General features: G+C 39.2%; 1 protein-coding gene across 2 annotated transcripts in view; it reads right to left on the reverse strand.

Annotated features, from left to right (window-relative positions):
• The window catches only part of PCNX2 (pecanex 2), a 221,267-nt gene that overhangs the window by 22,106 nt on the left and 183,580 nt on the right, over positions 1–15,581 (reverse strand). Inside the window, exons 26-28 of one of the 2 annotated variants that reach the window (XM_077813415.1) lie at positions 7,635–7,888; positions 4,412–4,645; positions 1,929–2,032 (exon numbers count right to left, since the gene is read on the reverse strand). In XM_077813415.1, coding sequence (XP_077669541.1) covers positions 1,929–2,032; positions 4,412–4,645; positions 7,635–7,888 — 592 coding nt within the window. Of the gene's footprint in view, positions 1–1,928; positions 2,033–4,405; positions 4,646–7,634; positions 7,889–15,581 lie in introns of both variants that reach the window. The other variant, XM_077813416.1, reaches the window with a different exon arrangement.

The following is a 15,581-nucleotide window of genomic DNA, read 5'->3' on the forward strand; positions in this document are numbered from 1 at the left end:
CTGTGCCTCAGTTCCCCATCTGTAAAATGGGGATAATAGCATTGCCCACCTTACAGCGCAGTTGTGAGGGAAAAATACATTAAAGCCTGTGAGACATTTAGATACTATGGTGATGGGGGCAAAAAAAAAATACTGCAAAACAGATGGAATTAGATCAAGTTACAGGACAAACACACTAGTGTAGATATAGTCTAATATTAGTACCACCAGCTCCAATGATTGTCAACATTTAACGTGTCAATTTGTTTCAGCACCAACCTTTTGCCTTTGTCTTGCTATCTGTAGGTCTTATATTCCCAGACCTTCACAAGTTGTAATGTATTGCTTGCATTCCAGTAGAGCCTAAGGGCCACAGCCAAGGGTCAGGGCCTTGTTGTGCAAGGCACTATACAGAAAGAAGTATACAGACAGTCCTTGTCTCAGACAGCTTATTATCTAAGTTTATGCTGTGTTGTTGTAGCCATGTCAGTCCCAGGATATTAGAGAGGCAAGGTGGGTGAGGTAATATCTTTTATTGGACCAACTTCTGTTCATGAGATTATGTTTCCTAGACCCGAAGAAGAGCTCTGTGTGAGCTCAAAAACTTGTGCCTCTTCCCAAAACAAGTTGGTCCAATAAAAGCTATTACTTCACCCACCTTGTCTCTTTGCATTTCTGATAGGATTCAACAAGCGGACAAAAACAGACCAATGGGAAGGATGAGATAAGAGCAGAATGAACGTGGTGTACATCATCAGTAGTCTCAGCTTAAATTTTTTTTTTCCCCTAGAGCACAATGCTTGCCTACAATCTGCTACCTAGAGGATACCTAGTAGTCATTGCCCTAATGCTGAATTTACTCTAAATGAGATTTTTTTGGAGCTCTAAGACTAGGTTTCCTTTGTCTGAGGTGATGCCTTTCTGATATTTAAGTGGTACCTTGCTCACTCCATTCAAATATCTTCTAAGTCTAAGAAGTGTAAAGGGTGTGGACCTTTTGTCATTGTCTTTGTGTCCATTTAGTCCCCATAAATCCAAGACATTCCTTTAGAAATCAATGATCCTACTACTTTTCCAGGCAACTGTATCCATTTAGCAAGCAACACCACTCTCCTAATCATGCAACACTAGTATCTAGAGCAGAGGCTGTGACTTGTTTCCCTGGGTGATTCAAATATCCTTGATATGGATAGAAACCCCACACCCTGTTGAAGTAGCAATAATTTTATTTATAAAGCACCCTTTATATTTCTGAGCTGCTCAGGCTGAACAACAATAATTAAGACATCATAAAACACAAACTAGCAAGAGCCAAATAAACCAGATTCACTAGTGAAGGTGGGAGATGAAGAGAGTCCCATACCTGGGCCAAGCATAATGAAAACTGAACACAACTCTCAAAGAGAAGTGTTTTGAAACAACATATAGAAGTGGAGAAGAATGAGCTGAGGTGCATGCTCTGGAGCTGGAGACTGAGGAAAGCTCCACAAAGCTCCATCAAGTCATCCTATTGCACAACAAAAGGGAACACAGCTCTCTTGAACCTAGGAAGCCTACAGATTTATTATTTAGCCTATGAATCCATGTCTCGCTGCAACCCTCTACTGACAGGTCAACTGCCAGACAATTTAGCAGCTTCTTGCCCTTTTGAGAAGGTCATCATTGCAGTATCTCACGTCAAGATTCAACCTAAAATGAATAATTACTCTGCCATGTATGATTTTATTTTGTTAAATAAAAAACCCGTAATATTCATTATGTACATGTTACAGAGACAAAAGGTGGTCAAGGACAGAGTTTAAAATTAATTTATGGATGAAATAGCCCTTGTCTCTGATCTAATGACCTTTTAGCTTTCAAAATATGTGAAAGAGCCAAACATCTTCTCATTTTAAGACAAGGAAACTCCTGAGTCCCTGGAAAACTTTTACTACATTTCTAGAAATTACCTGATGGCCATATTGTGGGCTGCTGTTCCCAAAGCTCTTCTACCCAGAATACACAGGGCAAAGGAAAGAGTTACTAAAGGAGAATCCTCATCACTATCCAGATGCTGCAAAGGTTTAAGGACAGTGTGTTAGTTCTACATGCAACCTTATAAAAAAGTGTTACGACAATCCTATAATTAAAATAGATCAACGCATGACTAAATTCATAAGACTTATGCTGTCATGTAACTATACCCAAACAAAGCACTCTGCTGTGCAGTTAAACAGAATAGGAAGGATGATCATCATGACCGAGGGTCTGCTGCTAAACAAATGAAAGCTCATTTAAAATAATGGCTGGAAACAAGAAGTTTTAATATGAGTTGGCTGGATGCCAGGGTTTGTGCTTTAGTGATCAGAGTCTTGGAAAGAGGTTGATGAGCATCACTGAGGAGTGAATACATCTGTTTCCACATGGGAAGCAGGATGTGTCTGAAATCCATACTCTGTGTTCAGATCTTAGAAGCACAATCTGGCTCTGAGACAATCTGCAAGATTGGGCCTTTAGTGACTGACATCATCAGTTATATCAATGATGACAATGACATCACATTTCGACAAGTGGTCAACCATTTGCTTTACATTCACCACCTCAGCAGACCCTTTTCTACAACTCTTCCAAAAAGCTTGACATCAAACAGGAGGGAAATTACATACCAGGAGTTTAAATTTTGCTCTGCTTCAGCCCATACATTGATGAATTCTTCTTGTTGCCCTTACCTTGTTCCTGAAACTGAGGCAAACATTTTGCAAACTCCCTCTATAAAGTACACTGATCTTCAGAGCTGTGCGGTGCAGTGCAGTTCTATTTTATACAGCATCTTCCACACAAACTGTTTCACAACATGTTTCACAGTATTAAAAAAATACAAGAGAGACACAAATTGCAGAGAACAGTTGTGTAGAGACATTTGGTAGGGTTTCCAAGGCCACCAAGAGGATTTGGATGCCCAGGTCCCATGAACTTCAATGAAAACTGCATTATAAATCAATAAACTTTGAAAATCTCAACAACTGTATGGAGAAAATAATTAAAGCACTTAACAATAAGGGAGGGTGAAACAAGTTAAGATGGAGAGCAGAAATATTCCAAGATTTAAATATTTAAAGAGAGGTGGAGTATTGATGAAGCAGAGAAATTCAGGAAAGTTGTTCCAGACGTCAAGAAATAGAGGAGAATGTCCTTGCATTACAAAAGGGAGAGGAGGCAGGGTCAAAGGGCCCAACCCTGTGAAGGACTGAGCATCTCTCTTGGGAGGTGATGAATGTCCCTTCAACTCAAGAGCTTAGCACCTCCCAACAGATACTCAGCACTTGGCAGTGTAGGCGCTAAACGAGTGCAGAAAGCAGACAGAAGAACAGAGAAAGAAATAAGTTCTGTGAGAGAGAGTACAGAAAGTCCAGGTAGAGATTTAAAAATAATAGTCAAGGTGAAAGCAGAAGCAGATGAAGACACAGGGGAGAAATTCAATGGAACTGGAATCAAAGTAGTATCTAGATGGGAAATAGTGTGGAAGCAGTGATAGGTAGGTTTACAGACATGACAGACGGGAGAAGGAGTATTAAGAGTCAAGGAAGAGCCAAACTTGTGGACAGTGGCAGCAATGGAATGTGCAAATCAACAATACCAAGTGCACAAATAATATGATGTGATGGGTGAAAAAACTGTGTTGGTGATTTATTTGCACTGTCATCAATAATCTGAGAATACTCAATAAAATGTGCATGTCTCTGACTCTATTTTACTCTGTGTGCTGTCAACAGAATCCCACTGAAATATAATGATGCATTTTAGTTGGGAATGGCTGAACATCCATTATCTGAGGGCTCAGAATGTAAGAACAGGTAACTGTAAGCTCCCACTTGGCTCTCTAGAGTTGAATGGTAATTTTCCACAGTTTTGCAATAACGTGTCAGATTTGTACCAGGACTTCTCAGATTTGACCTGTACTCTTGGATAAATGGTATATTTCTTTAGCAGTTGAAGGTTTTATCCATGTGTCACTGGAATGGTATTTTTTTCTAAATTTGCAATCATATATTGCATTGGACCTAAAGCATTGAAATGATGATAATTTGGGCATTCTGACCCTATCTCTGGTATTCCTTGAGTGGGACTCTCCCTAACGAAGAGAAATAATATTTTCTGAAAAGGTGTAAATGCAGGATTACTGCAGAGAACAAAACTAATGATGGTGGGGGAAGTGTATTCAAAGAAAACTGTTCAAAATTCAAAGATTCACTCCCTTTGGAATGTCTTTCACTCATATTTTCACTATAATATTCCCTACAAACATTTTTCTATTGTACAAAAACATACATTTTCCCACAGTGTTATGCTGTACAGTTTAGTCAGAAATGAATATACTTGTATTATTCTTGAGTCAACAGAAGAGTAACTATTCAGTAATTCAACGTTCTAGGTGTTAAAGACATACACTTACCTCCCTTCTTTTTCCAGCACAGTACTGAATCCAGTCAAGATAAACACTGCAGAAGCTAGCTCTGGTTATTCCTTGAAGACATGGAACATAGTCCTCATCAATGTTAATGTTGAACATTGCAAGGTCACGTTCAATGTAATGCCATTTAGCATAAGGCTGTAGTGTCTTCTGGATTGATTCATCTTTTATCCAGTGTGAGATTTTGGGTGAACTTGCTGTAAAGTATATTATACTCTGTTGACAAAATGCAAAGTGGTTAGTCATTGTACCTGTGTTTAAACCAGAAACAGCTCATTTACAACACAGAAGAGAACAAATCAGAATAAGAAGATGACACTGACTATCCATAATCTTATGTAATATTCCTGCTACTTGCCATCATTGACTCATAAGAGTATTTATTTTGTGTGATTGTTATAATTTATGTCTAAATGAGAAAGAAGTCAGCTAAATACTAACAGAATTTAAATGAATGAAACTTAAAAAGAATATGAATCACAAGCATCATACTCTGAATAGTGTAGATAGTGTCAAGGGGAAGTTATTGGAAAATGTGGCTGTGTCTACAGTGTATACCATAGAGGATGATGATGATGATAAAAGCTTATACATATTTTTCAAAAACAGTATGCAGTTTTATATGGTCATAAATGTTTGCTTTTTCCCAAGCAAACTTTCAGATTTCTGAGGGTGCAGTTTCCCCATTTCTTCAACAAGAACACATCCATCAATTTAACTATTAAATAAGAACTTGCAAGAGTGTAGAATATAGCTCTGAAAAACCCTCTTTTAATTGCTGTCTTCCCTCTGCAATAATAATTTTGTTTTGCTTCCTATTGATTGTATAATAAGAAGAAAAATGGGATCTCTTTAATACCTATGCTTAACACAAGAGCGGACTGGTGGACTATTCCATTTCATGGCAAATTCAGAGGTTTCAAAATGTGTTTTTGTTTCACAGTGGAACAAAGGATGTTTTCTAAGAAATGTGGTGCAATGTAAATGGCACTTCAACTTTGACAAACCAAGAGTTAAATCAAAGCAAAATATTGAACAGATTCTAACACCTGCCAAATGATACGCTGTGAACACCACAGAACCTGAAGCCTACTGGAAACACAACCACTCACATACCTCACTACTGCATATCTTTTAGTCCTGCTACATGCTAGCTCCACTGTGAACACCCATAGGTTGGATGCTCTAAACTACCAAATTACCTTTCTGTTAAACTCTGCCTCCTCTGACTTCTTCTGATGACCTCATATTATCAACTCCTTAAATTCTTCCAAAAAACAACAACGAAGAGTCCTTGTGACACCTTAGAGACTAACAAATTTATTTGGGAATAAGCTTTCGTGGGCTACAGCCCACTTCATCAGATGCATGGAGTGGAAAACACAGTAGCAGGTAGATATACACAGTACATGAAAAGATGGGAGTTGCCTTACCAAGTCGGGGGGTCAGTGCTAATGAGACAATTCAATTAACAGTAGAATACCAAGGGAGGAAAAATCACTTTTGTAGTGGTAATGAGGGTGGCCCATTTCAAACAGTTGACAAGAAGGTGTAAGTAACAGTAGAGGGAAATTAGTTTTTGTAATGACCCATCCACTCCCAGTCTTTATTCAGGCCTAATTTGATGGTGTCCAGTTTGCAAATTAATTGCAGTTCTGCAGTTTCTCGTTGGAGTCTGTTTTTGAAGTTTTTTTGTTGAAGAATTGCCACTTTTAAGTCTGTTATTGAGTGACCAGGGAGATTGAAATGTTCTCCTACTGGTTTTTGAATGTTATAATTCCTGATGTCAGATTTGTGTCCATTTATTCTTTTGCGTAGAGACTGTCCAGTTTGGCCAATGTACATGGCAGAGGGGCATTGCTGGCACATGATGGCATATATCACCTTGGTAGATGTGCAGGTGAACGAGCCCCTGATGGTGCGGCTGATGTGGTTAGGTCCTATGATGGTGTCCCTCAAATAGATATGTGAACAGAGTTGGCACCGGGGTTTGTTGCAGGGTTTGGTTCCTGGGTTAGTGTTTTTGTTGTGTGGTGAGTATTTGCTTCAGGATTGGGGACTGTCTGTAAGCGAGGACTGGCCTGTCTCCCTAGGTCTGTGAGAGTGAGGAATTGTCCTTCAGCATAGGTTGTAGATCCTTGATGATGCGCTGGAGAGGTTTTAGTTGGGGGCTGTAGGTGATGGCTAGTGGCATTCTGTTACTTTCTTTATTGGGCCTGTTTTGTAGTAGGTGACTTCTGGGTACCAGACAGAGTTGGCATCGGGGTTTGTTGCCCATGTACACTGGCCAAACTGGACAGTCTCTACACAAAAGAATACTGCGAATATGCAGTATTCTTTTGTGTAGAGATTGTCCAGTTTGACCAATATATATACATACTCACCTGCTACTGTATTTTCCACTCCATGCATCTGATGAAGTGGGTTCTAGCCCACGAAACCTTATGCCCAAATAAATTTGTTAGTCTCTAATGTGCCACAAGGACTCCTCGTTGTTTTTGCTGATACAGACTAACACGGCTACCACTCTTAAATTCTTTTATAGTTTAGAGAGCTAAAGAAAAAAATTTAACTTGCCAAATACAGCTGTTCAGTACTTTAAAACTAATGAACCAATTTGAGTCTAAATAGGCTTGTTTTACAGATTTCATTGACCCTTAAAAGTTAAGCCAAGCATGAAGATTCTAATGTACTGAGAGTTGCACACAAGTTTAAGTTAAGGTATGGTTTTAAAAAAATAGCTGAACTGGTGCAAATGGCTATGCAGACATTCTTATTTCAATTTAAAAACGGCATATTTCAGTTTAGCTTAAATCAATTAGGAACAGGTTTAAACTAACCACTTTTAACTTGAAATATGAGTGTTTGCTTAGTTAAATCAGTGCAAGATTATATGTGGACAAGGCCTTACTGTATATAAAATTGTTTAAGAAATTCCCATTTGTGTTTTATATAAAAGTCAAAATAAATGAACAATGATTCAGTAGTCTTGATTCTCACTGTACTGTTCATTTACCTAACAAATCACACTCTTCACTAATTTACAATGGGTCTCCCAATCAGTGCAAATTAGCAAAGTTCTACTGTAAATCCTGCTATTTAAAATGTAATACTTCTTATAGATAAACTTCATTCTCTATCTTTTGAAGACTGTAAATTTCCTACCTAGGAATAGTAGGTAGAACTCACATCACTTATACTGTACCTTTATGTAATATCTGATGAGTATTCTTCGCAGATCAAACACTTGCAGCATTGTGGCGGCATTGTTATCAATGATGCTATATCCTTCCAGTATATATTGGGTTCGTGTTATTTCCCAAGTCAGCCACCGGAGGTTAAAAGCTGCATTGCATGATAGCAAGTGAGGCAAGTGACCTGGCTGACAGCAGCAGCAGCCTTCATTGTCTTCATCTCCTTCTGTTATAGCTTCCACTTCTCTCTGCTGGCAATATGTTCCTTTAGAGTTAGAAAGGATAACACAATGGCAGTTATGGGAGGAAGAAACGAAGACCCTGTTCAAAGCTAAAAGTGTAACCAAACACTTCAAGCACTTAATTAAAGGCAAATAAAAAAGAGCTACAATAATTAATTAAATGTGAAAATTGATCTGTGTAAAGCAGAGAATAATGAGGGATACATCATTTATTTACTACTTCAATCCAAAAGGCTCAATCTCGTGGTCTGGGTGTCCTGGCATGATTACACAATATCACATATTGGACTACACAATCTCCCCTAATAAAAACTCACCAGAAAACAGCCATAAAGACTTAGAATGAATTGCCAACTTGAATACATCTAACTTATCTAAGTATTCACATCCTGCAACTTGGCAGGGGGTTAGACTTATACCAGGCATGTTAACAAACCCCTTTCAGTCCTCAACCCACTTCCCCCAAAATGCACAAAAGACAAACACAGATTTTGCAGTATGTCACAAGTAGAGGTTGGTGAATAATTCATTTTGTTGGGTCAACCAGCAAAGTGAATCCACATCTCCCACCTCCCAGGTGAGTGTCTTAATCACCAAGTGAGAGTCATTCCCACTCTCTCCCCCTTTGGCCCAATAAATATTTAGGAATTACTAAAAAGTGGAAATTGAGAACCATCCATCCCACAATAACCTGTAGCCTGGTGATTTGGATGCTCATTGGGAGGGAGATCTGAGTTCAAGTTTCTGCTCCCGAATGCAGGTTCAAACCTGAGTCTCCCACATCCTATGCAAGTGTTCTAAGCACTGGACTAAAGGTTACAAAGGAACAGACAGACCCATGTGCTGGTCTGGAAAACTTTTCAATGGCCAAAACTAGCAGGTCAAATTCTCCAATAGTTTCAGTCAGCTGAAGCTGCATTTTTTGGTAAATAAACTAGAGGAGACTAACCAACCTGGGTTCTGGCAGGTCAGCTGGGTGGTAGATTCCAGAGAGACTGCCCAGCCAGCAGCTCCCTCTCAATTAATTCAAAGCAGCTTCAGCTTAACTGCCTCCATTGATAGCTACTGTGAGAGTAGACCATGAGGAGAGAAGTAGGCTATTACCTATGGTCTTGAAGCAGGCGATTACCTATGGTCTTTAAATAAAGATTGGATATAATTTTTAGAAAAATATGCTCTAGCTCATCCAGAAGTAATGGGCTTGATACAGGAAACACTTGATGACATTCTAAGTCTCATTTTATGAAGGAGGTCAGAGTAGATTACCATAACAGTTCCCTCCAGTCTAAAAATCCATTCATCTCGTCCCAAACAAGTTACAGCACTAAAAATCAAAGCCAAAACATTGAACGGCACCAGGAAACCCATAGGTAACCAGTGCAGCTCACAGAACATCTGTGTTATGTACTATTGATGCATGGCTTGGTTTAGTGAGCACATTTACCCATGTTATGGACCATTTCAAAACCCATGTGACCACATAAATCCAACATAAACCCTATTCTGAGGCCGTAAGTCAGCTTTAAGTGGTGCATAAATCTTGAATGGACCCTTTGCAAATGGTGAATTACACTCAATAAGAGAGTGGTTGAATTCAGCTTTCAACTGATCGTAATAGTCGAGAAATTTGCTGGAGATGTCATTCATCAGAGAGAAGACCTACTCAGTTAAATTTTACCTGGCCAAACAGGACACTGGCAGCACAACACTTTGGATATGAAGCAAAGGTGACCATGGTTACAGGCAGTTTCTTGCTTGCTGTTTACGATTTCTATTACAAGATCATCATCCTTTTCTTTAGCTTAATCACTAGCTGATTTACTTTTGCAGCTCCATCATCATTTAGCTTTAATTTTGATGGGCAGAGCAACATAGACTGTTGCTCTTCACATGCCAGCAAGTATACCCCAGATGATGCACAATGTTTCTATAGTTAAAACAAAACTATAGTTCTATAGTTAGAACAAAAACTCACTAGTTTAAAAAGACTTTGGGCTTTTTCTTTTGGTTAGCATTGGTTAAAAGTGATTTCTATAACTCCTAATGAGAATGTGATTGCTTTAGATCACATAAACAAAAAGTAGAACTACCAAACAAAACCCAATTTGGTGAAATCCCCCTTGAGGATTTATTATGGGCCAACTTCCCTTCTCATCTAATCATATGAACACATTGAAGTCAATTTTGTTGCACCCATGTAACAGAGAAGAATTTGGCTATATCAGTGTTTTATAATTAGCATTGTTATTTAGATTGAGGTAACACTCAGAGTGTGCTCAGTGCTTTCTAAACACAGATGATGATATAGGGTGAAATCCTGGCCCCAATGAAGCTAATAGCAAAACATTTCAAAATATATTGCGATATAAATGTATTTAAGTTCTCCTCCATATACATCCCAAGATCTAATAATCCAATTAGCAAAAGTATCTAGAAAATAAGGTGGTAGAGGCGGGAGACTGAATGGTTTTCTAGGAGAAATAATAAGATTAGCAAATATTTATCTTTTTTTGCAGCACTGAAAATTTAAAAAAAAATGGATTTTTTTTTAAGTTCTCCAATTAGTTTTCGTTAAATGAAAGCTACTAATGTATGCAACCTGAGGGTATTCTAGAGTAGTTCACACACAAATAAGCGGTTGTACATTGGTCAAACTGGACAGTGTCTATGTAAAAGAATAAATGGACACAAATCAGACGTGAAGAATTATAACATTCAAAAACCCGTCAGAGAACACTTCAATCTCTTTGGTCACTTGATTACAGACCCAAAAGTTGCAATTCTTCAACAAAAAAACTTCAGAAACAGACTCCAACGAAAGACTGCTGAATTGGAATTCATTTGCAAACTGGATACAATTAACTTAGACTTGAATAAAGACTGGGAGTGGATGGGTCATTATACAAAGTAAAACTATTTCCCCATGTTTATTCCCCCTCCCCCCACTTTTCCTCAGACGTTCTTGTCAACTGCTGCAAATGGCCCACCTTGATTATCACTACAAAAGGTTTTCCCGTCCCCCCCCAACCCCCGCCCGCAGCTCTCCTGCTGGTAATAGCTCACCTTAAGTGATCACTCTCGTTACAGTGTATGGTAACACCCATTGTTTCATGTTCTTTATGTATATAAATCTCACCACTGTATTTTCCACTGAATGCATCCGATGAAGTGAACTGAAGCTCATGAAAGCTTATGCTCAGATAAATTTGTTAGTCTCTAAGGTGCCACAAGTACCCCTTTTCTCTTTACACAAATAAGCATTACTGTTTGGACAATTTAAGCACTACAGGTAAATACAATAAAACAGATTAATATACCCCCTCAGGTAGCACCGAAATAAACATCTCTCTTTTCCAGTCTACTACAAAGTATAAACCATGACCTATGAGTATGACATCTACAGGACAGATACAAAGAGAGCTGCTTCTACTTTACATTTCACAGATTTCTATGTGAATTAAGGTTTAACACTCAACTATAAAAAAAGGCAGCAACTGCTCTTGGTCAATGGATCTTTTTCTTAAATAAAGTCAAAAGACATAGTACTCAAAGTAAACTGGGCAAAGAAATATTCCTATGCACATGGCTTATATATTCTGGATGCTAAATAAAAATACAATATCTTGCGTAGGATATTAAACTGGAATTAACAAAACATAAATCTCCATCCTCGACCCTAATGTAAACAATACTACATAAAACTGATATTATGCTATTGTTGATGTAAAATGAAAGCAAAACAAAGAGCCCTAAATTTGGCTGAGTTGATTTGTATCAAGAAGAGACTTGGTGTTGTTTTCGTACTTTGATGCAAGCAGCACATACATGGCAATCCTCACCATTAATTAAACCAATATACAATATAATGACTGTGCTGTCATGGAGCAGGAGGTGCTCCAAAAGGCAGGAATTATAACCAAAAAGGTAGTACCCATATTTTGTGAATTAAGGGCCAATCTGACAACTTGCCAGGAGCCCAAAGCCCTGCTTTATGCTAATGTGCATAAAATAAGGCAGATTGTGGACACCACCATCTTTAAACTATCTGTGAAGTTCAACCTATGAAAACTACAGATCGCAGCATGCAGCATCCCTTCACAGATGGAGGCAAACACAGGCCACGTTGCAGAAAACTGTGTGCTGAACTCTGGCCACCCGGACTGATAGCGATATTCACTTTCGTTAGCATTTGGACTTTGAAAGGAAAAGACATTCTAAATGTGTCAACATTTTCTTACAAAGAGTCAGGGAGAAAACCAAGCAGTCCAGCTGGTTACTTTGCAGATTTAGCCTGAGAAATAAATAGGAAGTCTTTTTGAACAGGAAGTCCTATCTGAGATTAGTGCCAATTTCTAAATGACAAATCACAGTATTTACACTTGCTTTCAGCAGGTTTCAGATTTATCATCTTGAAGGGGGCACTGACTTTCAGATGACAGGCCAGAGTGTTTTATGTATGGGTAACAAGATTTATTTACTAAGGAGCAAATCCTGTCCTTCCTCCAAAGAGGGGTCCTGACTTAGCAGAATCAGTCAGTATTGTCAACCCCAAGCATTCAAAAATCTGAGCCAAGAATTATTCATAAAACTAAAGAGCAGTGGAGCAGAAAGTGCATTAATTTATGCAATAATTAAGTGTACCACTATTAAATATTAAAATACAGGAAAATATTTTTACTGGTAATTAGTGATTTTAAAATCCAAGGGAAAAATCTTTAACATTTTATAAAGAAAATAAGTTCTATTACTTCTCACACTACATTAATCATTTGCTGCGACACTTGCTAGTATAGATGAGACAGGTTCATTTACAAGATATCCACACTGGATGATTGCCAAAAATCTCCTGTTAATATAAAAATGTGAGCCAGCTCAGTGAAGCAAGGTCAATTTATTTGAGCCCAGGAGAAAACCAGTGTAAGAACTGGACCTCTCTCTTTTCCTGACACATCAGGATTTAAAAACTCACTTGCACTCTGCCAGAATTACCTGACCTAAATGAAAGTCAGGAAATTGAAACTCATGACTCTTAACTTACTCAATAGGATATACAAACTGACCCCATTTGATGACCATCTATCCAGCAAAAAGCATTTCACTGTTGCAAAAATAATGGATGAAATAAAAATATACTTTTGATTTTCAACTTGCAAACATGCTGAGTAGAGGGGAAAACCTTTCTAATTTTTGCAGGGAAATACATCAAATACGTTAACACTATAATATATAGTACTTCTACAGGACTTTTCATTTCCAGACTATATACTTAAACCTCACAACATCCAAGTGTCACAGATCAGGGCAACTGCACCTGTACTCTCCTTCCTTGGTCCCCCAAGGTACCCACTCTAGGCTTCTGGCTCCTCAGCCATCACCTCTCTTGGGCAGAGATCCATGTTTCTCTCTCCCTTCTGAAAGGGGTTTATCTAGTCCATAGTGTCCTGCCTACATGGTGATATCCCCAGCAAGCCACAGCACCCAAAAGACTAGCATCTTTGCTTTGCTTTCTCTCCAGAAGTTATGAACAGCATAATTGTCCAGTTATAAGCAAGCACATTTATGCTTAAGGTGACAGCATTAGAGAGAAAACATTAAAAACAATAGAAGAACCTACATGCATGCTAAAAAGCTTACCAGAGATCACCAAGCTCCAGCCTTGGGCTCTGGTAGGTGTCAGTCCTTCAAAACCCATATCTGGGTTTTCCCCATAGTTAAAAGTTCATAACTGTCTCAGATTCAGAACCAGAACAACCATGAATAGTTCGGTCTTTCCTTTATACAGCTTGGGCCTTTGATCTTGGCCTTATGTAACAGCTGATCAGCAGGCAATGGCCCCCTTCTCAGGCTTCGAAAGGCGGCGGGGGGGGGGGGGGGTTGCATAACTAGAGGTGGGGAATTTGCATTCATCTAGATATTCCCCAGGAAAATCACTTAACACTTTTTGTTCCAAAAGTCCATTCATGTCTGGCACGTTGTTCAGTGTAGTCCTTTGAACCCCCAAATCTCACATCTGTCATATCTGCCCCCTTGAGAGGTTACAATCTCGGCCCACAATAATACATATACCATTAATTTAATACAATGAACCCCAAGATACTTAAACTTAATTCAATAAGGTATTCCAATGTTATGGCAGGAAATTGCCACACCTGTCTCACCAAATGAGGGAGATTAATATTATTAAACCTACTGATATGAGTGGGAAACTCTGCATAGTAAGATGCCATACAGTAACCAGACTCAGATAGCCATTAAGGATATTGTATGGACTGGAGCACTCCCCGGTGTGTGGCAAATGAAGCTTTGAGGTTTCTTTGTGTTGCAGAGCAGCTGCAAGCAACACATCCAGGCTCACCTTTCTAGGCCATGTGGTCTTGGTAAGCAGTCTTGGACTAGGGGTTTCTTAGGTTGGGAAGGAGTGGAGATGGTTTATGAAGCAGTGGGACTGGAGTGAGGTCCTGGTGAGAAAGGGAGGCCTAACACATCTGCTTATAGGGACAGGACAGAGGTGCTTTACATGAGGTTTCTGCGGGAAGGGAGTTGTCTATGTGTCATTTGATACCACCCCAGCCCAGTGTATATTGTGTAAATAATGAAATTACGCTAAGAAAATACCTAACTCCACATCACTGCTTTCCACTGCTCCACATGAGTAACTTGCCTGCAAGGCCCGAAAACTCTGCTACTGCTTAGCAAACGGACAACACTACTTTACAGGTGAGGAAACAGAGGTACAAAGGGAAGCGAAAGAAAGGCAGGTTGCTTACTGTTGTCAGAGTTACTAAGCAAACTGCACCTCTGACCCCTCCTAGTCTTGTCAAGTGCATGCCCCCCTCAGGTCTCAAGCCCAAATTCATTCTCTCTCACAGGGTGGAATCACTCAATTCTCCCACTCTCAGTCTGGGCCCTGGGCTGCAGTCCCCTAGTAAAAAGAAAAGGAGTACTTGTGGCACCTTAGAGACTAACAAATTTATTTGAGCATAAGCTTTCGTGAGCTACAGCTCACTTCATCAGATGCATTCAGTGGAAAATACAGTGGGGAGATTTATTTACATAGAGAACATGAAACAATGGGTGTTACCATACACACTGTAACCAGAGTGATCACTTAAGGGGAGCTATTACCAGCAGGAGAGCGGGGTGGGGGGGGACCTTTTGTAGTGATAATCAAGGTGGGCCATTTGCAGCAGTTGACAAGAACGTCTGAGGAACAGTGGGGTGTGTGTGGGGGATAAACTTGGGGAAATAGTTTTACTTTGTGTAATGAAAACTTCAAAAAAACTTCAAGAACAGACTCCAATTGCTGAATTGGAATTAATTTGCAAACTGGATACAATTAACTTAGGCTTGAATAAAGACTGGAAGTGGATGGGTCATTACACAAAGTAAAACTATTTCCCATGTTTATCCCCCCCCCACCCCCCACTGTTCTTGTCAAGACGTTCTTGTCAACTGCTGCAAATGGCCCACCTTGATTATCACTACAAAAGGTCCCCCTTGCAACGTCAACTACAACAGTGCCAGGCGAACGCCTGTTCTTACTGTTAGGTGACACTGTCAATGAGAAGCGGGCAGCATTGTCTCTTGCAAATGTGAAGAAACTTGTTTGTCTTAGTGATTGGCTGAACAAGGAGGAGGACTAAGAGGACTTGTATCAGGTGAATTGAAAAATACTATTTCTTTTGTTTATCTTTTTTACAGTACAAATATTCGTAA

This window comes from Eretmochelys imbricata, chromosome 3, assembly GCF_965152235.1.
Source record: "Eretmochelys imbricata isolate rEreImb1 chromosome 3, rEreImb1.hap1, whole genome shotgun sequence".
Lineage (NCBI taxonomy): Eukaryota > Metazoa > Chordata > Testudines > Cheloniidae > Eretmochelys > Eretmochelys imbricata.